The 24,747-nt window shown below is 35.8% G+C and overlaps 2 protein-coding genes across 8 annotated transcripts in view; both read left to right on the top strand.

Moving 5' to 3' along the window:
* Window positions 1-10,944, top strand: part of EMB2766 (structural constituent of nuclear pore) — a 47,717-nt gene extending 36,773 nt beyond the window's left edge. For 3 of the 7 annotated variants that reach the window (XR_016061522.1, XR_016061521.1, XR_016061523.1), the window contains 8 exons: window positions 477-591; window positions 739-817; window positions 1,146-1,268; window positions 4,770-4,843; window positions 6,354-6,457; window positions 9,288-9,375; window positions 9,446-9,544; window positions 10,562-10,944. Coding sequence is in view for 3 of the 7 variants with exons in the window: in XM_006846133.4 (XP_006846196.1) it covers window positions 477-591; window positions 739-817; window positions 1,146-1,268; window positions 4,766-4,843; window positions 6,354-6,457; window positions 9,288-9,375; window positions 9,446-9,544; window positions 10,562-10,648 (773 nt within the window). In the remaining 4 variants the exon portion in view is untranslated. Of the gene's footprint in view, window positions 1-476; window positions 592-738; window positions 818-1,145; window positions 1,269-4,765; window positions 4,844-6,353; window positions 6,458-9,287; window positions 9,376-9,445; window positions 9,545-10,561 lie in introns of all 7 variants that reach the window. The other 4 variants (XM_006846133.4, XM_088874851.1, XM_088874854.1 and 1 more) reach the window with 2 other exon arrangements.
* Window positions 10,945-14,670: 3,726 nt separating this feature from the next.
* On the top strand, window positions 14,671-23,507 carry LOC148780767 (uncharacterized). The gene is made up of 4 exons (XM_088874855.1): window positions 14,671-17,928; window positions 18,021-18,148; window positions 18,235-18,310; window positions 18,399-23,507. Exons 1-4 carry the CDS (start codon window positions 16,389-16,391, stop codon window positions 18,788-18,790), a joined length of 2,136 nt encoding a protein of 711 aa, XP_088730981.1. The 5' UTR covers window positions 14,671-16,388; the 3' UTR covers window positions 18,791-23,507.
* Window positions 23,508-24,747: the final 1,240 nt, after the last annotated feature.

Here is a 24,747-nt window from a genome sequence, read left to right on the forward strand (position 1 = left end):
TATGTACAAGTCTGCGAGTACAGTCAGAATGGGTTGCACATTATAAACTTTAATTGTATTGTAATACTGAACTGATCATCTTGTGTATGTGTAACAATGTTATGTCAGCCCACATAAGTCTACTTTCCTGCATCCTATTGCTTCCTAAAAAATAGTGCATCTTGTAACAAATACAGATTATTTGGGTCGTCTATTTTCAAAATTTTCAAGTGTTTATAAATCTACACGATTTATGCTATTTTTGGAATTTAGTTTTCATAACCAGGGATAAAAATATATTTTCAAGCCATCTAAGGTTTCCGACACCGTAGCTACATCTCCATACCAAATTTAAGGCGCACCTTACTTCTTCAGCATAAAGAGGGAGCCTTATACAAACGTCACCCTTTTATGAAAGATCGGGTTGTATCTAAACACTGTGGGTCAGCCGGCGGATAAATGGATACTGACACTGATATTACCTTTGTTGATGATAGGTTTTTCTGTCTCAACTGCTGCGTCAACTGAAACTGGTGCAAAATTTAGTTTTGCAAGTCCAAATGCTGGTACAACCCAGGCAGCCCCTTCTTTTAGTCAAAGCAGTAGTGCGGGGTTTGTCTCTAACTGAAGACTAAGTTTTATTCTGTTAGTGTTTTTTAATAAGTCATAGTTTTTTCCCTTTAGATTACTGTGAATAGCTTTGGTATGTGCTTTCTTGTAACCTGATGTTGGGTTTTCACTGAAACACACTGTCTATAGGATTATGTCTTCAAAAATAAGTACACCACTACAAGCACCGAAATTGCCATCTGAGATTACTGGAAAGACTGTAGAAGAGGTATGTGTAACTTTCTTGACTATCTCTGCTCTTTCTCTACTTTCCCTTTTGGCCATTATGATTCTCTCTAGGATTTCCTTAAGTGGCTTGATTTTGATAAAACGATCACTGGGCTCTTTTGTTTTTAGTTTGAATGTTTTGTGTGACATGTAGTATTTGGTGCTTGTCTCCAGTTGTTAGTTGTTTTTCCAATTCTGCATGTTTTCTTTCTTTTTCTTTTATCATGGTTGGAACTACAGTCATTTTTTGACAAATATAATTGTTCCATTCATTTTTTCCTACTGAGCATAGAGTTTCTGGGTTCACTTAAAATTTCCTGTGGATGCAGATCATCAAAGATTGGAACTCCGAGTTACAGGAACGCACTGCAAAGTTTAGAAAGCAAGCTGGGGCAATATCTGAGTGGGATAGGAGGATATTACAAAATCGAAACGTTCTCATTAGGCTAGAGGTGATTTATCTGTATTTTCTCTTTAACACTACCAGATAGTGCTTTTTTTTCTTTCATTCATTTTCTCCCTGATGAGGTATATGTAGTGTACTTGTTCCTTTACATGCTCTGCATGGATGTAAATCTCCTCAATTGGCATTCAAATTGATAAGTTGAATGCAGCATTCTTATATTGCTACTTTAGCATGGGAAATTTATTTGTTTATACAATATTTGGATAATATCTGAAATGCAATGTATCATATGGAAGCATATCTAGTTTCCTACAGTTGTTTGACATCATTGGATGGCTGAGGTGTGCTGTTCTTCCTCTAAAATTCGCCAAATTCTTGAAGAATTTGTGGAGGAATGAATTTGGCTTTGAGCAGATGACTTGTCAGAGTCTCATTCTTTGAATGTCTGACAGATAGGATGATGTCAAACAACTGTATGAAGTATAGGTGTTTGCAATGTAGATGAACCATGTCCGAAATTGGTGTCTTATCTTGCTTCTGGGTATACCTGGCATCCCACTGGTAGCATTGGTATATTAGTCAAACAGAATATGGTTGTAGACTTTGCATCAGTGCAACAATATGTGAGTCTAGGCTGTGCAAGATCTCTGGTTGCTCATTCCGATATGGTTGTAAACTTTGCATCAGTGCAACAAAATGCGAGTCTAGGCTGTGCATGATCTTTGGTTGCTCATTCCAATTAGCTGTTTCCTATCCCTGAGTTTGATAGTTTTTTTTGTAACCTTAATTGGTAGCTTGTGGTTCAAAAGTTCAAAGGGTGAAAAAAATGCTGTTAAAAAGAATAGGAGCAAAAATCGAAAACTGGAATTGCAGCTAATAGAAGATGAGTGTGATCAAAATTTAGGGGAATCATTTATTTGCATCTGTTTGGTAATGTCCAATGTATTATAATCCCACTATTTCCTATCTAAGTCAACATAAATACTGATTCATTATTAAAAGGGCCTAGAAACTTATATTAGCATGAAGAGGAAGCGTCTTCTGGAACTTAAGAAACACTGTAGATAATCAGTTGCAATATATCTAATGTTTTTTTGTCTGGTTATTTATCAAAATATGTTTTAATTTCTGTTAATCACATAATTTAGGTTATCAGGACAGTATTGTTTTCCCTATAGTGATCATCACTCTCCTGTTGGTTTGAACTGTGTCATGGGTGAGCCTCACCCACAAAAATAACTTTGTAACCACTTTTGTACATGTAATACTTGATGGTATTTCTTCTTTACATTTGCTTGAGATGTACTGGACCTACTCTCTTTGTGATTCATTTTGAACTGTTGGCCATATATTTTAAGTAAATATAAATATAAAAATCTTTGGCTTTACTTTGATTTGCCCCAAAATGATGCAATATGGCAAAATATCAATTCGAGATGCATTCCATCTAGTCATTCATATTTTGTTTTCCCTCATGTGCTGCACCTGACCTTCTCAAGTGGTTAAACTTGGTGTCCTCTCAAGAGTTTAGAAGCTTGATTGCCTTAGGTTGCTCATTGTAGGAAGTTGTTAATTTTTTAGTTACTAGTGATCGTAATGTAGAGATTGTCCCATCAGATGTAGCTTGCAGAAATTTGTGGATGACCAATGGTGCATGGGTGGGGAGACTTCAGAATTAGCTAAGAGTGTCAATTGTTAATGCAACTTCTAGGTATAATAAACTGTCAGATCGCCATAATTCTCTTGTCTGTTTGACACGAGTTGTTGCTCATGTAAATGGGACTCTGTAAATATGAAATTTGTTCCGCACCATTATAGGCTTCTCAGCTTATAGGCTTCTCAGTGACGGGATTCATTTGTACATGCCAATATCCAGTGAGAAATTGATACCAATTAGCACCCAGGATGTTATGTTTCCTGTATGCTTTTTGCTTGGCAACTCTTGTAAAAAGTCATTCCTAGATGGTCTTCCCGTATTTCAGCATGAAAATGCATAACAGATCCACAATGAGAATATAATTGTTAAATATAATGCATTGATGGAGTGATCATTTCTGCCTACATCTGGCACGGATGAGTGTGAACCAGTCTTATATTTGACATTTAGATGTTGTCTTTATCTTTCTCTTTGGAGCTGATACATATATATGTCACATCAATTAGGTTTGCTTTCTTTTGGTTTCACCATCTATCTAGCTAGCTTCTGATTTTGATTTTGGACATGGCAGGGATCTTTCCAAACCCTGATTTACTTTTTCACTATATTGTATTCCATCATGTTTTAGAGCGTGTTACTTTTTCTCTTTTGCTGTATACTCGAAATTGTTCTTGCATATGCTATCTTCTTGTTCTATATGAACCAGTCACATTGTGATTTGTCCTTTTTGCACCCAAATGTTGGTCGAAGAAAACAATTGCCAGCCAAGAGGTGTTCAAATAATAATGTAACAAATATTGCTCGTTTACATATTTTTTTTTTGATAATGTTGACTTTTATAATATATGCTTGTTTACATGTTCATTTGGCCTTGCGGTTAAGTGCTATCGTAAGACCGGTGATTTCCCATCTCAAAAAGCTTATCGTACAAAAGGCTTCCCCCCCCGGCGCCCGCCTCTGCTTTTTTGAACATTTATTACAACTAGGATCTTTCACCATGACGCTGTTCTTGTCTAGAGGGTCCAGGCTGTATATTGAGTTAAACTCGTCCAGGCACTGCTGGTGTCGATTCGAATCTTGGGTCTGTCAACTCATTGAGCCATGAAGGACATGTGTTATTATTAGTCTAGAGGGTCCAAACCATAGTTTGACTTGACTTGTCCTGGCACTGAGTTGAGTTTACTCCTGACTCATGCATCGTTTGGTTGTTTTGTGCATGTCCATATTGGAAACAATAAGCTTCGTATATAAGTATCCATGCAAGTGAACTTAGTGACCAAGTGAGTATAGTGAGTCATGGACTGAAGTGACTCAATCAATGGTGAACAAATTCAGTATATGGTTCATCATGGGTTCTAGCATCTCCTATGAATGTCTTGACAGGTCCTTGAGCTGCCTTCAATGAGTTCCTAATTGACCCCTAATTTGTGCTTGATCCATGATTTAAGATTTGTATTGTATAAACTAATCTACCATAATGTTTTTGTGTCTTGTATGCTCATTGATTTAATAATGTTATATTTCTCTCGTTTATATTCCTTAAATTAGTGATGTCTGTATTACTTATACTCACATCTTGATTTACTGATCTTGGCAAGTATGATCTTCAGAAACCTTTCTTTTATGGGTTGTTTTGTTCCCTTTCGTATTATATATGATGAGCGCTTCTTCTTTCATTAATTAATGGGTTTAACACTTTTTATTTCTTGGTTTATGTGGTGTGGATTAGTTTTAGGTCAATTATATTTATTTGTATTTATTTTGAATCGCCATGGAAGTGAATGGTGCTGTTTTCTTCATTCGTACTGTCCACTTTGTCCTCTAGAAGAGTCTTACCTTGTCACTATATCAATTTGTTGCTGTCCTAAATGGTATTTCTGCTGTAGACAGAACTGGCGAATGTGGTTGAGAGACAGCATTGTTTGGAGCGCCAACTGGAGTTGATTGAAACTCATCAACAAGAGGTTTGTATTGGGTAGTTTGGGAATCAGTTTCTTTCTTTCTGTGTCCTCTGGATTTGTTTTAGTGCTAACTCTTCCACTATTATTTTGCATGAGTTTTAGTGGCTCTGTCTTGTCCACAAGGATTTTTATTTTTTTTCAATTTTATTTTATTTTATCACAAGCTTTAACTTGTACATTACTTTTCTTCCTGAATATTGGGTGGTAATATAGAAATTAGCCAATTTTGAGACAATCGCCGAAGCTTTTACATGTTCTTGTTAACAACTCTAGTTTGCTGAATAAGACCAAGTATTGGGAACGTAAAGTTCCGTACTGGAATAATTTGGACCTAGAATGCAACATGATTTTTTAGTTAATTGGTGGATGATTGATTCACGTGTTAACTCCCCACCACTCAAGGCCCCATCAGTAGCTTTCTAACTTCTCGAGTAAATCATGCTATGTAAGTTCCCTGTATATAATGATTGGGAAGATTTATTCTTATTGTCCAGCCTAACTTCACACAAATGTGTTCGGAAGTTGTAGAAATGTTCTGCTGATAATATAACCTGTTAATCTTTTTTTTTTTTTGGTTTCACAATCTGGATCAGATATTAACTAGAGAGACGTTTTTTATCTGCAAGACTTTATTGACACATTTCCTTATTCAATATTTGTATACAACTTCCAATTTGCCTATGGAATGATCAGAATTTGGCTTCCTGGAGCTCTTACTTGACACTTCCAGTCAAGTGGAAATTGATATGTTTTTTTTTCCCTTGATAGACTGCATTGCATGTGTCTGGAATTTTCCATTTGATTAGGATGCCAAATGGAACTGAAGGAGAAGTTCTATAGGATGGCTGTAAGACCAGCTATGCTTTATCGAACGGAATGTTAGGCGGTCACTATAAATGAGTGTAGCTGAGATGAGGATGTTGAGATGGACAAGGAAGGATATAATTCGGTATTAATTCATTCAAAGGAACTTAGGGATAGCTCTAACAGACGATAAAATGAGGAAAAGTAGACTTGGTGGTCTGGTCATGTGCAATGTCCACCTAAAACATCACCAGTTAGAAGGGGTGATTTGTTTGAAGTGGTAGGCTCCAAAAAGGTAAAGGGAAGGCAGGACATAAATGGAAGTAGAGAGAAAAGATACGGTGGCTTATAGTAGTCTGACTGAGGGTATGATCCTTGATAGAAGCGGAGTGGCTGAGCAAGATTCAAGTAATCAACCCTAAATAGTTGGAATGGGGCTCAAATGATAATGATGACAAATGATGCCAAATTGCTATTTTAGCCTTATAATTGATTTGGTTTACTATTTTATATTTTTTTTAATGACTTAGTCTCATTTTATGACGTGTACTCTTGTAAAATAAAAAAGAATGAACTTTTATCTTTTACGAAATATATAGTTGGTGTGCTCAAATTCATTGTGAAGTACAATGGTTTTCACCTGCTTGACAAACTTGTTTGTTTCTTTTGGTATTGAGTTGAATATAATACTTTCTGCATTATTATGAAGGTTGACAAGGCATTGCAAAGTATAGAAGAAGAAGCTGAGAGGATGTACAATAATGAACGTGGTGTACTCCTTGAAGATGAGGTGGCATCAACAAGAGATTCCATGTGAGTAGCAATTTTTCTTTTAGCTTTGTAACTAGTGAGAAAGATATTTACATTTTGCCATTAATGGCTATTTTGCAATATGTTCCAGAGAACAAAGTTTTGGCAGTCTCTGTCATAGAGTTGAAGATATCAGCCTCTCTACATTGCTTTGATTGCTCATTAAATTTGTTTTTCCTTAATGATGATTCTGGTTATAGTCCTTCATTTAGTGAATAAGGATAATCTAATAGGTGCAAATCTTAACTACCCAAAAAAATAGTGGGTGCAATTCTTCGTATACATACCTTGTGAAGTCACAACTCATCCCAAATGCTGGATATTTGGCTTAAAAAAATATCGGAAACCTGTGCTCTTGGTGCCTGTATATTTTGTATTCATTGTGGGTACTTGGTAGCTAGAGGCATTTCTGATTCCTAATGTATACTAAGCCATATGAATTTGGCCCCACAAGCTTGAGTGGAATTCTTTTGATATGTGGAAGTGTGGTACCTATTTATTCAATTAAGTGATGGCTTTAAGTGTATTCTTTATTGTATTCAGTATACAATGGACAATGATATTTCTGTTTGATTGCACCTTTTAGAATGTTCATTCTGTTGAAGCTAGACTCCTGCTGTCGTCAAATGAGGACATGTGTATGCTATTTGTGGCAGAGGTTCAAAATTGGGATTGGGACTCAGGACATGCTTGGGTTGACTTGGCTAGCCAGTTCCATGTCATGTTGACTTGGAAAAACAGAAAGGACAACAATTTTTTTAAAAAAAAAACCAAAAAAGAAAAGATATGGTTTTGCTGACTAATGGAATCGGTGAAGACTTAATTTGTTGTACGCGTTTTTCTGGGAAATATGGGAAGTAAGAAACCAAAATGCATTTTACTCATTGAAAACATAAAGGAAAAATGCATTTCTTGGTGTCCAGCCACTTTTATATTCTTTTGAGCACCCCTAAACCCACATTAGCCATTAGGATTATGTGGCCTGTTTGCTTGCATATGTAAGCTTCATACAATTTGTACTTGTATGTCATAGTGGCAAATAGGGCTGGCCCATTGCCAGCCCTAGCCTGGGTCACTAAAGGCTAGGCTTGGCTTCCTAGGGGTGGGAGGTTTTCTTTTTATTTCTATTTTTCTATTTTTTTATTTTATTTTGGGGGTTGGGTTTGGGGGGGGGGGGGGGAGGAAGAAGCAGGCCCATGCCCAGGCTAGACCATCATAATTTAACAAAAGGGAATAAAAAAGACTCTTGGCCAGGCTGGACCAGTCATGACTCTTGGCCCGGTCTGCAGGCCAAATCTTGTGGCCTAGGCCTTGATTTTTAAGGGCCACCCGCCATGGCCTATTGCTAGCCTAGAGGCAAAGCAACTTTGAGAAAATTTGGAGTTACCTTGTATATCATGGTTTTTCTTGTTTCTCCTTTTTTTTATTATATTGTCTTATTCTTTTTTATAGTGTTTGAGATAGACACTGACAAGAGTGTCGGTGTTTAACACTTAGAATGTTTAGTGCTTATTCTAAAAAAAAACTGAATCGGCAAGACATCTGTACAGGAAAATAAGTTTGAATATGTTATATTAAAAAGTAGGTTTATATAATTAAATTTAGATATTTTTCAAACAAAGCTATGGTTTTCATAGTGGCAAAGCTGACAGCCTCTCATGAATGAGACCAGAACCGAATGTGGTGGTTGATTGAACTAAGCCTCGCGAAGAGGTCGTGGGATCCAAACTTGGGCTCACTGTGACATCTGCTTTCTACAGCCTGGATTTTATATAAAAAATTTGGGCTCAATAAAAGGTGTGTTCACGTCGGGATTCAAATCCAATACTTCACAATATTAAAGTCCACTCTATCGCATGAGCCATGAGCTTTTCATTATAACAATATGCATATTATTATTTATAGGACATTTCTAAGAAGTGTCAACACATACTAACAAGCAGTAAAATTACTTGACATTCACGGTCAAGGTGTGAGCTGTTTCTACATTCTACAAGTAACAACAAGTATTGAGTCGCGACAATACAAAAAAATAGATTACTTAGGTATCACCTGTTTTATAATTCTTTAAAACAATTTGGAAGGGACACACTAAGTCCGAAGTCTTGAGTTGATTCTTTGCAGTGCTTGGCTAGTTCCTGAGGCAAGATTGAGTCCTAAAAGTGTTTTTTGCAGTGTTGCTTTGACTAGTTTCATACACTATTCTTTTGGTTCTGTGTATTAATTAAGGAAATTGCTGAGGTTAGCCCACTGGTTCAAATCTTCATATGAGCTCAATGGCTCAGATTGAATTTGGGCCGATCTGACGGTCACGACCTCATTTCGTATTTGAATTTGAATTTTTGTTTTCTACAACTCCAAATCACTTGAAATTTTAGGCATCCATTCTTCTAATCAAGGCGCACCCAATAAAAATATTTTAACAATAATTCGCAAAAATAAATTGACCAAAATACCCCTCAAAAATTTCGGGGGTATTTTGGTCAACTTATTTCTTGCAAATTAGTTTTTTGATATTTTTATTAAATTCTCCTATTTTTAAAGAATACATGCTTAAAATTTCAAGTGATTTGGATGTGTAGAGAAAAAAAAAAAAATTTCAAATATGAGATGAGGTCATGACTGTTAGATCGACCTAGATTCAATCTGGGCCGTTGGTCTCATATGTTGATATGAGCTAGTGGACTAACCTCAGCATTTTCCATTAATTAAACTTCCTTGTTTGTGTTCATTTGGAAGTACTCTTTTGATGCTTACATATTGTCTATGGTCTCTTTTGATGCTTACATATTGTCTATGGTTCGATTAATTCTAATCTGTATACAAATGGCAGGTATGAACAAGCTGAGTTTATTGAAAGGGAGATGGAACAGATGTCAGAACAAATCAAATCAATTATTCAGACCTTAAATACGAATCAGGTGACACATTGTTCACTTTGTGTTTCCGAAGTGCTATAATGTAGTGGATGCTAAATTTATTTTCCTCCAGGGTTCTGATCTTGACGGTATGGATGGCATGACTCCCCTTGATGTTGTCGTTCGGATTTTAAATAATCAATTGAGCTCCTTAATGTGGATTGATGAAAAGGTGAGCATGATTTTTGCTTTTGTTTTTCTTCCTAGCCTATTATTTACTAGTTTAAGGGATTCATGTCGTCATATACAAACAAAGCACATGCATTCTCGACGGTCATTGTGAACAATGGTGGGCTGAGATGGCCTGCTACTCCATTGAAGGCTGTCAGTGCTTGATCCACCGAGTAAATGGTTCATCTCAGTTGTGTAGTACTTCACCTTTTGTTAATAAGGAAATAATATGTTTACTCTTTTAGGTCACCATAAAATATAGCTTTATATTCTGATGGTACGTTTCATATATAATATTAAGAATGACTATTTGTGTTTATGAAATATAGGAAATAGCACTAACTCTTCTACATATTCACTTGTGAGATTCTTTACTTTGTGATGGTATAAATTTCATTGTCATATTTGCGGTTGGTGTTTAGATCATCATGTAAACATTTCTAGATTACTGAAAACCATATAACTTAGGTTCTGCTTGCTTCTTGAAGCTTATGTTTTCTTGGTACTAATGTGTCCTCCTGATATTTTTACCTGTCGTTTTGTGTGTGTGTGTGTGGAAGTGGTGCTTCCTTTCCCAACTCAGAACTGATTAACTGATGATTGGAATTTCGTTTTGGTTGGAATTTCTCTTATGTTTGATGATACTTTCAAATTCCCACGAGTTCAAAGTTCATATTTCCCTAGTTTTCTGGTATACATATGAACTAAAGTCTTCTTTTCTGTATAAATGAGATCTTCTTTTCTGTGTAACTGAGATTTTGCATGGCTGGTTCATCCACATTTCCTAGATTCTAGAGTAAGGTTAGTGTTCACTGTTATTAAACTTAGGAGAATGTGTCTAGCTCTGTATTTTAGCATGATCATTTTAAGCTTATTTTATACTAATTATGGTGATGATAGGGTTGGTCCTCTTCCTTTCTTGGATAGAATGTATAAACATGGGTGCATGAAATTAGCTAATAGCGTCAGAAAAAGAAACAAAGAGCTTAGCTAATAAGATTTCTATGGGTTTTACCAGGCTGGTGAGTTCTCGTTGCGTATTAAGAAACTAGCTGACCATGGTGCAGCTGTGGAGCGAGATTTGCCAGGTTTCTTATCTTGGTGAAGTGGAAGTATGAAACAAGCACTATTCGTTTGCATTGGACCTTTGCTTTTAATTGGAAGAAAACCATTTCTGCGTGAGCTGCAAGTTTAGAAAAGCCTCTTCATGTTTTGGTCCTCAGGTTCAGAAGACTCTAATGTTTTTTAACGGATTTTGGGTCGCTCTAGCGGGTTAGTTCTGGGACTTTTGTGCAGTTTGAGCTTAATCAACTGTGCTGTATACTTGGAGTTGTAGTCTTTTTGTAATTGTGATTTTGTGAGACTTTATTTCCATGATGAAATGGGAAATTTCAAGGATCATGTTGAGTGTTGTTCTGTCGGGCACTGGGATCTAAAGTATGCTTTGCACTGTTGTTTCTTCCAAAAGCATTAGGTTAATGTTAAAGGATGTTATCACCTGCCCACTTAAAATCAAATGGTTCAGGGACTTGTTCATATCCATGCATGATATGATAGATGCATGATGTAATAGGTAACACAGTATACTTTTCGTAAACTGAAACCAATCTACTCCAGATATCAGGTTTGAAGCCCAAGCAATTCTGAAGATCCTTATACTATAGAAAACCTTAAAAAGCTTGCGTCATTCAGCAATTTCCCTGTCAATTGCCTCCATCATAAGGATTTTCAATGTGGTAATAATATATATACAAATGCATGACCAATAAAGTGGCCCCATGCATGGAGACTATAGCTCCTGTTTCTTAGAAATATATACAAAAGCTCGACCGATAAAGTGGCCCTACGTATGGAAACTACAGCTTTTGTTTCTTTTCTCTTTTCTGGTGGTTAACTATTTCTTGTTCTGATTACCAAAATAACTGGTACCAGATGACAATCCGACCATGTGGCCTTTGTCGAATTAAGACTTTGTGTTGGTCTTGATTATTGAGAACTAAAACGAAACAAGCTATAATAATTGTTTGGTTCTAAATGTAATACCGACTGGCTCCTCGAGAACTGTCCGAGGTCAAGAACAGAACAGGTGGGTTAGTTTCTTGTTTGCGGCTTAGGCTCCATGCCCACACCCACAGTAACCACTTCCCCCCAAAGAAAAAAAGGCAAAAAAAAGGAAAAATTGTTACTGTGAAGTCAAACAGGTACCACTGACCTTGCTTTGCAATAGTGGAAGTTAAAAACTTTGTCCTGGTCTGTTGCTGGTTCATGATGGCAATCTCCTGCGTTCTTGATATGTTGAAACATTTTGTATTGGGTTTTTAATACCATGAAGTTTTAATTTATCCTCTATAGTGCACTGGCTTTTTAATTAGAATAAAGGAGAGGTTTTCATTCTCATTCATCTTCCTTAACTGGAGAAAGATAGCGAAAGCAGAGACACAAACCCTAAACTAAGAAATATCATTCTTCAATATCATTACGTTTTCTCATTTAAGTATTAGGGAGCACAATTATAAGTGAAAGGCTAAATTTGATTGTTGAGAAAGATGGAGCTCAAAAGGGGGCACGTGGTTTGGCAATTGAAGATGTTGATGGCATAAAGAAAGATCTTGTTGAGGATATTCGGCAAGGTAGAGAAATTGAAGATAAGGGACTTTCACAAGGGGATGTAAAGCCAGAAACATCACATGAATTTCTTTTCGGCTAATGTTCAAAATTTGTCGAAGGAATGGCCCATGTTGTTAGAATGTTGCATACTACTCTAATGTTGCTTGAGTTATTGCCATGATTTCTATAAAATTTGTTATTCCACTTGTTTGTAGTTTTCTTGAATGGCTTATGTTTAGCCTAGGACGAAAAAGATGGAATGAAATGAAATGGGTACTTGAAAGTTTGAGATTGTCAATGTGATGAACATAAAGAAGACTTCATGGGAGAGACTTATGCAAGTGATCTAAGTGATATGAGATCAAGCACCAGTTGTGCTTGTAGGTGTGTAGAGTCACCTCAAGCATGTGTGAAGTCAAGATGGTCTCAAGAACTCAAGAATGAGAGTATTGGATTGGATGGAGTTTGCATAAGAAGAACAAACATAAAGGAAGATGAGCAAGGTATGTTCATGTCGGTTATTGAGCTAGAGAGCTTGAGGAATTGACTAAGTTCTCTAGGTTCTTGAAAAAAGGAATAACTAGATATGGTTTGGCATGACAAGGGTATGATTTTGCATCAAAGTGAAGATCGTTGAGATATGATGTAAATATCACCCCCTATGGTATTTTTCTTTTGTTAAAGAGCATTTTTTCCATAGAAACTGAACCCTTTGTAGAGGTTTATAAAAGACATTTTTATAGAGAGAAAACATAAGGAGAAAAGAATAGAAGAGAAAAAATAGGTCTAAAGAAGTTTGGGAGGTAGATATTGAGGGTTTCTAGTGTAAATCTTAGCACCATTATAGCTCTTGTAATGGGCCGAATTTGATCGTGGCTTCCTTGCAGTGACGACGTTAGTCGATAGAGACAAAATTGATGGTGGGATTATTGTAGGAACTTTCTATTGAACTTTCTTTGCATGTATGAGGTAATCTCTACAAAACCTTAAGCTTATAAATTTCTTTTTTGGGAGAATGAATGCATCATTGCCCTCTTGCTCGTGGATGTAGCCCATTTTGGGGGAACCATGTTAATTCGTGTGTCCTCAACTTTTTTCTCGTGTTTTGGTTATAGTGATTTCCTATATTACTTGTTTCATGATTCTATAATTTTCCCAAATATATTGCACACACAAATATTTCTTGAGTTATTTTATTTGGGTTGTTGGATTCATTGTTGTAGAGTGCTCACCACATCAAGTAGGAATTTGTGTTATCCCGATTTGCCAACAAGGGGTAATCGAGAGAGCCTTGGTTGTCAATAGCAACAGGTTGGGTCCAACTGGACCTAGACTCGGACTTGAATAATATCCGGGTCCAAAAATTCGATCCATACCTGTACCCGTCGGGTCCATTGTCACCCTCACTATGAGCGTGTTTTTTTTTTGCTATTTTTTTAACATCAGTGACCCATATTATTGGCAATAAAGTCACAATCACCCGCATTAGATTTCTAGCCATTTGATTTATCCAGCGTTTTAAAAATCGCCGAGTCGAACCGGACTCGCCCGGTTCGACTCGGAATTCACGAAAAAGGGACCGGATCGGTTCAAAAACCGGGAATCGTCCGGTTCTAGAGAGAACCGGACGATTCCGCACAGTGACTCGCCGATTCACTGTGCGGAATCGGCGAGTCCGTGAAGAACACGGGTTGCACAGTGTTCTTCACGGATTTTTTTCAAATTTGTCATTTTTTGATCATTTTTTTTGTTTTTTTCGGCACGTGATCTGTTTTTCAGGCTGTAAACAGCTTTATTCAGCTTTTTTAACGATTTAATGGTGGAAAAATTGGTTGTTTTTGGATCAAGAAAAATTCGGGGTTTAGGGTTTCCGCCATTTCTGAAATTTCATGTCAAATAGGGCATGAATCTTTCAAAATTTGTAGGAATATTGATCTTAAAGCTGTGAATCAAAAGATTTTGTTACTAATTTGTGATAATCGTTGAGAAAAACAGACTTTTTTGGAGATTGAAGGCTTCGGTTCACAAAAACAGGTAAGAACTTTGGGTTTTTTTGTTTTTCCGCCATTTGATTTATTTCATGGCATATTTTGAACAAAATGAGTTCAATAATTAGGGTTTTTAATCTTTATTGTGTCTAGTATGATTTAAAATTTTCAATTTTACGTAATCTGGTCAATTACAGCAAGAAATTTGATATGAACAGTGAGATGTCTGCGGAACCAAATTCCGCTGTTTTTTTTTTTTTTTTTCCGCCTTTTGATTTTGTTTTCATGATATATTAGAAATAATGTGTTAAAAATTTAGGTTTTTGATTCCTTATATTGTTGTTTATCAGAAAATATAGTCAATTGGATGTAATTTATTCACTTGGAGGTGAATTTTTGAGTTAAAATCGCTTATGTAAAACGACTCTGTGAAGAACACTTTTTTTTTTTTTTTGTAGCCCATGATAGAATTTTTTGTAATCTATGATCGAATTTTTTGTAATCCATGATCAAAATGTTTGTTTTTTTTTCTTGTAATCCATGATCGAATTTTATTTTTTATTTTTTATTTTTGTAACCCATGATAGAATTTTTTGTAATCCATGATCGAATGTTTTGTAATCCATGATCGAAATGTTTGTTTTTTTTTGTAATCCATGATCGAATTTTTTGTTTTTTGTTTTTTATGTAACCCATGATAGAGTTTTTTGTAATCTATGATTGAATTTTTTGTTATCCATGATGTAATTGTTTTTTTCTTTTTTAGTAATCCACGATCAAATTTTTTGTTTTTTTTTGTTTTTTTTTTTTGTAATGCATGATCGAATTTTATGTAATCCATGAACGAATTTTTTGTAATCCATGATAGAATTTTCTGTAATCCATGATCGACTTTTTTGTAATCCATGATCGAATTTTATGTAATCCATGATCGAATTTTTTGTAATCCATGATAGAATTTTCTGTAATCCATGATCAACTTTTTTGTAATCCATGATCAAAATGTTTGTTTTTTTTACTTGTAATCCATGATCGAATTTTTTGTGTTTTTTTTTTTTTTGTAACCCATGATTGAATTTTTTGTAATCCATGATGGAATTGTTTTTTTTTGTTCTTGTAATCCACGATCGAATTTTTTGTTTTTTTATGTTTTTTTTTTTTTTTTGTAATCCATGATCGAATTTTATGTAATCCATGATCGAATTTTATGTAATCCATGATCGAATTTTTTGTAATCCATGATCGAATTTTTAGAAAATTTATGAATTTTTTTTTTTAATCCATGATCGAACTTTTTGAAAATTTGTTAATTTTTTTTTTTAATCCATGATCGAATTTTTTGAAAATTTGCTGTACTTTTTTTTTTTTATTTCTTTTTATCCATGATCGAATTTTTTGAAAAATGATGATTTTTCGAAAAGATGTGAAAATTGTGATAAAGTTTTGATTATCATGATGTATTAAACATTTAAACCTAATTTTTAATTTTTATTGTTTGAGTTTGCTGTAATTTTTTTTTTTTTTTTTTCATGATCGAATTTTTTGAAAATTGATGATTTTCCGAAAAGATGTGAAAATCGTGACAAGGTTTTAATTATCATGAGGTATTAAACCATATTTTAAATTTTTATTGTTAAAGTTTTTGTTGAAAAAATTGTATGTTGATGGATTATTTATGCAAAAAAATGCATGTTATTATATTTTCAATACAAAACTGTATTTTTTTTATCTGTTGTTCATGGATTTTTAAGTTGGAATGACTGATGTTAGCCGGCTCTTTGAAGAATTGTTTTTATTATTAATTTTTTAATGCAAAAAATGTATGTTCTTGATAATTGAGTTGTAGCCATGTTTGGAGCTTGCATTTTGTATTATTCTAAATGTTTGTAATTGATATGTACGAAATATTATTGGCAAAAAAGGTATTTTGCAATAACAAATAACAACGAATATGACTACATGAACTACCGCAACATATTATCACTACATATTGTGATTATTTTTCTTTTTGAACTGTCAGGTTAATTTAAACTTTTTACATCTTAAAACAGTTGAATCATGTCAAGATCTACAGAAGACTCTGCATGACAACATGGGGTCAGACTTGATCCCAACAAGAAAGACAAAATTATTTGTAATTACTGTCAAAGAGTGATAAGTAGTGGGGTACATAGGTTCAAGCAACACTTGGCAGGGGTTAAGGGAGAAGTTTCTGCATGCACTAGTGTCCCTAGTAATGTAAAAAAACAGATGGTGGCAATTCTTAATGCTAGCAAAGGTAAAAAAATTGCCAAACATAGGATGAATGAGGAGATAGCTAGTTTATATACACCATCAAGCAGGAATGATACAGAAGAGCAATATAATTATGACCTAAAAGAGCAATATAATAATGAGCTGGACATGGCCACAAGATTGAGTTTATATGAACAATATCAGAGGGAATGTGGGTTTAGAATGCCTGGTGGGTCTAGCTCAGACATGCATGGTGGGCTTAGCTCCGATATGCATGGTGGGCCTAGTTCAGATATGCATGGCGGGTCCAGCTCGAGCATGTATGGCGGGCCCAGCTCAAATATGTATGGAGAGGTTGGTGGCAATATGTATCAAGAAGAATCAGTTGTTGAAGAAATTGTTTCTAAGTTACCTAGGAGTGCCAGCATTGCAGGTCATGGTCATAAAGACCCATTTCTCTCAAAGCCTAAGTCACAACAGATGACCTTAAAATGCATGGTTAAAGGTACAAGAAACATGTTAGGGAGATATGTTGGTAAATGGTTCTACGATAAAGGGATTCCCTTTGATGCAGCCAATAGCCCATATTTTCCACCTATGGTTAGTGCAATCCAGAGAGCCGGGCCCGGGGTAAAACCCCCGACGGCATATGAGCTCAGTGGGCCAATATTAGACGAAGAGGTAGAGGAAGTTAAAAAGTGGATTGAAGAATATAAACAAAGTTGGCCAAGGACAGAAATTACTCTCATGAGTGATGGTTGGTTGAATAAAGTTAGCAAAAAGGAGTTTTTAAACTTCTTGGCCTATTCCCCAAAAGGTACAACTTTTTTGTCTAGCCAAGACGTATCAGGGACGAAGAAGGATGCAAACTTCTACGTACGACTATATGATCAGATAGTGGAGGAGGTGGGGGATAAGCATGTAGTCCAGTTTATTACGGACAATGCGCGTGCATGTGTTTCTGCGGGCAGCAAGTTGATGGATAAGAGGAAGCATCTAGTATGGACCCCGTGTGCTGCACACAGCATCGATCTTATGTTAGAGGAAATCGGTGAGATCAAAATTGTGAAGGAGACTCTAGATGAAGCAAGGTTGGTGTCGAGATTTATATACAACCACTCGAAAATATTATTTCTGTTTAGAGAACACTCTAAGAAAAAAGAGATAATCAGGCCTGCCATAACCCGCTTTGCGACCGATTACTTAGCTGTGGACTCCATTCGACAATCTGAAGGTGCATTAAAGAGATTGTTTACTTGTGAAGAGTGGTTAAATGACCGCCTCTCGAAGTCCAGTACCGGTGTAAAAGTGGATAACATAATCTCAAATAGGCTGTTCTGGTCTCGATGTTCCAGTGTTGTAGAGGCCACTGCCCCTTTGGTCACGGTGTTAAGAATGGTGGATGCTGATAAGAAAGCTACCATGGGTATCCTTTATGAAGGTATTGAGAGGGCGAAATCAGCTATTGGGGAGAAGTGTAATTTTGCTAGCAAAGTGATCGAGATTATAGAAAAGAGGTGGAACAACAAATTCGGACGTCCAATTCATTATGCTGGTAAATATATATTTATATCATTACAATGTTTCAGTTTAAATCATTTTTTTATGAAATTGTAAATGACATTTTTCTACCTATATATTTTTTAGGTTACTACTTCAACCCAAAATTTTTCTATTTGACACCTGAACAACCCCACAAGATTATGGAAGGGGTCAGATACATTATTGCAAGGTTGGAGAGAAGCTATCGAAACCAAGTAGCAGCAATACAAGAGGTATTATTTAATGTTTGGGTAAGAACTTCATTGAGTTGTTATATTTGTGAGGAATAATGCACTAAAACGTAATATATTTGTTTTAGCTTGCTATGTATAGGGATGCTATAGGATCCTTCGGAACTAGACTTGCCAGAAATTCTCGAACTATGATGGATCCAGGTTATCCCCTCGCTAATATTTTGTTTATTCATATATTAATCTTATGAATTGTTCTTGCCCTTACAATGCTTTTTACATTTTAATCCAGCTGAATGGTGGGAGATATATGGTACTGATGCACCTCACCTAAAGAGGATAGCAATCAAGGTGCTCTCCCAGACATGTTCTGCTACTGGCTGTGAGCGCAACTGGAGTACGTTCCAATGGTTGCACACTACTAGAAGGAATCGACTCGCTTCTGAGAAGCTTCATAAACTAGTCTACGTTCATTATAATTTAAACCTCAGAGAGCGACAAATAAGAAGGAAGCTTGAAGACTATGGGCCGATAGACTTAGACACAATATTTGTCACAGACACAGCAGACCGATGGGTAGTCGAAGAGGAGGAGCCAGTGTTGCACAAGAGAGCGTTCCTTGAGGCTATCGGTGATGAAGATATTGAAGAAACTGATGAGCGGCATGAAAGAGGAAGCAGCTAGCCAATGTATCCACAATATGTCGATGATATTGCACCTAATGAGGGAGAGTGGGAAGGGGGTCTAAGAGAAAATGAGAGAGATGATGATTCTGAGGCCACCCTATCCCAGCCATATTATTCACATATCGAGTCCCAACAGCAACAGTGTAGGGATGAGCACGACAGTGCAGGTGAGCATGAAGGATGGACAAGCTTCGGGGATTTTGGACTGGGAACACAACAAAACACTAACACTCAGGGATTTGGGAATAGTCAGACGCCCGCTAATATCGATGATTCGTTTTTAGATCGAATCAATGAATTGTCAAACGAATTCAATCAATGACACCAACGTGACCAAGAAGAACAACAACGTCGTCTATCATTTTATTTTTAGATCGTATGTTATTAATTTTATGCTTTATTGTAGTCCATGTATGTTGATATACTTATTCCATGATAATTCTATATTTATCCTTTTGTGTGATGTAAATTAAATGTTGAATGGCGGTTCATGCAGGGAAAGAACATATCAATATTCGCATATTCATCCAAAAACATGAAAATTCTTAATGGAGTACCCTCATTTTTTATTGAATTCCTAAAAAACAATATTTATAATGAATTTTAATAATTTTTTCAGATTTTTTTGAAGCTTTATTCTGACCGATTCACCCGATTCCGATCCGGACCGCCGATTCGCCGATCCGGATCGTCGATTCGCCGATCTGGATCGGTTTTTGAAAAGCCCGATCCGGGTCACCGATCCGGTTTTTAAACCATTGGATTTATCATTTAATAGTCAAAGATGTCTACGGGTTCTTATTGTGTACGATCCTTAATACACCTAAATGAATAGGGCTTAAAGTATTGGGCGTGGTTTGTATAGAGCGGAGGCTCTCAACGATCAAATTGAAGCTCACATTCAAATAGTGTCAAGAATTGTGGTTTTAATAATGAAAATATTTGTGATAGCCTTAAAATATATTTTATATTTAATTATAAAATTTAAAGCTTAAAAAATAGTGTAGATCGAGCAAATCTATGAAAACTTGAAATTCTTGAAAATTGACGGTCCAAAAATGTGTTACAAGATGCACTATTTCCAAATATTGAAATCCATTTTTTTCTCATGTCAATGCAGCTTATGTCGAGATGATCAATTTGAGGATATTTGGGCATTAAAACATCTTCTAATGAAATTTTTGAGATGGGCTCTACTTTGATTGTTTAGGGCCTTAGTCTATACAAACTTTTTCCTAAAGCATTTTATCTCCAATAGTTTATGGGTAGGGTCCAACTTGACCCAAACCCGGACCAAAATAGTGTACAGATCCAGGTTTTGGACCCAAGGTCCAAATGTTGGACCCATATCTAGACCTGTGTCGGGTGAACTTGGTGGGTCCCAATTTGGGTCTGGGTCCATTGCTATCCGTACTCTTGATGTGTTTGGTCCCCTTGTCGAGGACATTAGTTGCCTAGGACAATGTCAACTGACTAATGTTGACGAGACCGTTAACCAGTTGGAGTGACCTCAAAAGCAAAGTAGAAACAGAGAAGGAATTTTTTATTTGATTGAAAAACAGTGAAAAGGAATTGAACGGCCTCTAGAGAGCACGTGCTCAAATGGGCAGAGGCTCTCATTAAAGTGAAGTGAAAGACAGTGAAATAGAAGTCGAGTATGAACAAGGAATGCCATGTCTACAAGGATGCAGTGTGGGTCGTTAGGTATCACTACTGGTTCAGAAAGAGAGTAAGGACACCCACCAACCCCGACTTTGTTTCTTCTATTACACATATCACATTCACTTGCAAGACCAACTCGAGATGAATGTGGCCAAAGAATGATCAGAAGAGCCTGCCTGAGAGTGTTTCAATGTTAGGAGATCGTATGTTAAGAGGCTGAGTGTGTGTTTCAAGGTTAGGAGATCAGATATTAAGAGGCTGTGTGTGTGTTTCAAGCTTAGGTAATCGGATAAAGGTCTAAGTGTATTCACATCTGATGTAACCATTCCAAGCCTTGAACAAGAATTTGAAGAAAAATGACAGTAGTTGGTGGTTGGCTACAGGACCATCTCGCAACAGGTGGAAATACACCATCTTGCTACAATTGGAAATAGAGTACGTTATGAAAATGAAACCCTACGGAACGAGATTCACTTTGAACTGAATATGTAAAATGACTTAGGATGCTGGTAAAGATTAATGATTAGCCACTGCCCATGTTTTTTAATGTGAAGAAATAGCTGATTTGTGTTTGATAAATGGAAGCAACAACTTTTAGTTACTGCAGCACTTATTGTATTTGTTAACGGGAAATGCTGTTTCGGAAGCTGCTTCTCGTGTCTTTCAAAACAAAAATAAAATGAGCTTAAATGGGAAGCCACAATGTCCGTTCTACCCCATGGAAGCGGTTGATTCTGAATCGGATGGAAGAGGTGCTTATGGCAACCGCATCCATTAATCAAATATGCCTTAATGTGGCGAGGTTGTGCGGATTGTTTACTGAATTACATAATTGAGAAAAAAAGTTATTATGTATGTCGAATGAAGTGGGTGTAACTATGTAAAATTAGGACTCTTTTAATTGTATAAAGCGACGGAGCAAAACCATCAGGTAAGGGTGAGGACTTTAAACTTTCCCATGTTTGGGTAACGGAGGTGGGTTGCATTAGTTAGGCAACCTGCATAAAATTCTGTCACATCTTATCATGAATCTTGAACCTAAGTATGAAACAACATGATTCATATATATGAAAGAACGTAATTCATATAGCCAACCTCAAATCATTGAGATAAAGCTAGGATGATGATGATGGTGGTGCAAAAGCATAAAAACACTAGATTTAGGTGGTCTTGATGGTAGAACCCAAACTTCATCAGCTTCTTGGTTCTTCCTCGAGATGTTTGACTTAATATTTGGAAAATGATGTGTATATGTCATTGACACTTTTTAAAATAAGAGAAGTTGATATTCTAGCCTTTTATGGGAGCATACTATCCATTTACTCCCTTAGGTCAAACCCAATCAAGAAGCATTTTTGATGTAACATCTTCAAATTCAGGAAAATAGAAAAGAAATCCATATCACACTCCGCTTGTTCCTGAAAAAATAACATCCCAATATTGAACGAAGCCCATTGAACGAAGTCTGCCCATTGTTTTGGAGAGTAATGTTGAAGACTCAAAATCCATTTTTTGGTTAAAAATAAACATATGATGATTCTCTGATGGATCTCAAAATTTCAGATAAAGAAAAAAAGTCCTCCCAAGTACCTCGTTCTCCCAAACATGAAGTGTACAATATGCCCCTGCATGAGCAAATTGTACGCACTCTGTCAAATGAAGAGAATGTTTTTGTTAAAAATAAACATACGATGATTCTCAGATGGATCTCAAATATTAGATATAAAAAAAAGAGTCACCCCAAGTACCTCTTTCTCCCAAACATGAAGTGTACAATATGCTGCTGCATGAGCAAAATGCATGCAATATTTGTTAATGAAGAGAATCAATACCTCTTCTTCAATATATCTTCTTCAACATATCTGGATGTTGATTTTTCAACTAGATGAGCATCATTTTTGGCTTGACCCTGATCTTCCATTCTCGAGCCGGAACCCTTTGAGCAATTTAACCTTTTTCTTTTCCAACAAATTTTTTTTGTGTGGTTGGGATTACGACAAAACCAATAACCTTTATCATAAGATCCCCTCTCTTGATGAACCAACCCATTCTCCCAGGCCTCTTGCCACAAGTACATTCATTCTTGAGCCCATCGAATCATCCATTGATACCTTATTTCAAAGTTTGTTGACAAGTAGAGCACTATAAACCGAATCTAATTTGATGGATTCTTCATTCTTACAACTTAAGTTGGTAATAAGCTTGTCATAAGACTCCGGTAACAAACATAGCAATATTACCACCTTATCTTCCTTTAACCCAATGCTCTCGAGTTGACAAATACTAATGTTGAATTTATTCAAGTGTTTCGACACTTTCATACCATCTCTTATCCTCAAAGAGTACAATTTTCTTTTTAAGAAAATTCGATTTGTGAGGGACTTTGTTTGATACAAGCTTTCTAGCTTCGCCTATAAATTCACCGTAGTATTTTCTCCTAAGATATGAAATAATATCTCACTCGCTAAACACAAGCAACTAGTGGTGAGTGCCTTCCTATCTATTTCTTTCCAATCATCATTCTTAATATTTTATGGCATCTTAGAGTGCTTTATAAAGATCTTGTTGTACCAATATATCATGACCTTTAATTTTCTAAAGTTCAAAATTATTTTTTCCATCAAACTTCTCTATAGTAATTTTGTAACTAGCCATTCCTCAAATTACTACACACTTCTCTTGAGCTCTGACACCAATTCTAGGGTCCTCGAGAATCCTTCGCTTGTAGAATCGGGAATCCCAAACACCGGGATCTCACCCTAGACAATGTATATGATTGGCTAACTGCGAATAGGTGAATACAACAATAGTCAACTGAAAGAATAAAACAAAAAACATAATCACACCACTATAATACAAGATTTATGTGGTCCACTCCATAGGGCTATATCCACGGTATCGACAAGTAGAAATCCATTATTTCAATAAAGATTATAATTTTGGGTAACAAAAGATAATACCTCTATCTAAACATCGATAAAAAACCCTCATGGATCTTTCTTTCTAAACTTGTTCTATCGACCGTGCAGCACCATCGATCTACATCTTCTTTCCCACCGGCACTCAACCAAGCAACGTGAGAGAAACCATGAGACTTTCTCTATCTAGAAATGGAAACTTAACTAATCCAAAATCCTATAGAAATATTGCCTCTCTCTTGGTGGCCATGTCTCTCTCTCTTGAAGACCCATCTCCATCTTGGAGATCCCTTCTCATAACTCTCAAAGAGATGATCATAAAAAATATGAGTATTTAGAGGGGAAAAGTTTACATAAGGTTGCAACCTTAAAATGTAGAATCGCAGATGCACCTCAAAAATCTATCGGAAATGTTGTTTTAATTTTAAAAAAACCCTCTAGTCGATCATCTCGACATCGAGATGAATGAATATGAAAAAAAAAGTTTTTGAGTCCCGAAAATAGTGCATCTTGCAACACATTATCTAGACCGTCCATTTTTAAGATTTTCATATATTCATAGTTATACTTGATTTTAACCATTTTTGGAATTTAAAAATTTCTAATCGGGTATGCAAATAGATTTTAAGATAATACTAAGTATTTTTTACAACAACATTACATGTTATAATAAAATTTTAAGGTCTACCTTAATTGGATTGTTTAAGGTTGCAACCTTATAGAAACTGCACCAAAGAAGATATCACTTTCTTGCTTCCCCAGAAGCCCCCTTTTTGTTTTTACCATAATACCTTTAATTTTTAATATTGTGATTTGGCTATCACCATTCTTTGGGATTCATCAATCTTATAGAAATTGACAATTGTGTCGATAGTATATTTGTCCTTTAGTATAATAATGGTATAGAAGTTCAATAGGGACCGGTGGGTCACTCGTGGTTCTTATAATCCACCCACTATTTTCAATTTGGAAGAAGTTTATATAAGATTAATATCTTAAAATGTGGAATTATTGTGCATCTCTAAAATTCTTTGAAAAGGGTTGTTTTGATGTTGGAAAAATATATAATAGATCATGTAGATAGATACATGTGGAGAAAAAAAGACATTTTAAGTTTTAAAAATAATATATATTGCAATACATTATCTGGACCATCTATTTTCAATACCTCTATGTGTTTATAAATCCGTTTAATTTGAATGCACCATCCTAGAATTCTCGGCACATTATAAAATTTGGAAGTGCACCTTTATTTTGATTGTTTAAGGTTGCAACCCTAGGCAAACCATAACCTTTTTAATTATGCTCCTTGATGGGAACATAGTAAATCAAGGTTTCCGAATTTGGTCACCACCAATGTTAACAAGATTATTGA

This window comes from Amborella trichopoda, chromosome 8 (genome assembly GCF_054954075.1).
Source record: "Amborella trichopoda isolate Santa Cruz 75 chromosome 8, AtrichopodaSantaCruz75HAP2 v2.0, whole genome shotgun sequence".
NCBI classification, from domain to species: Eukaryota; Viridiplantae; Streptophyta; class Magnoliopsida; order Amborellales; family Amborellaceae; genus Amborella; species Amborella trichopoda.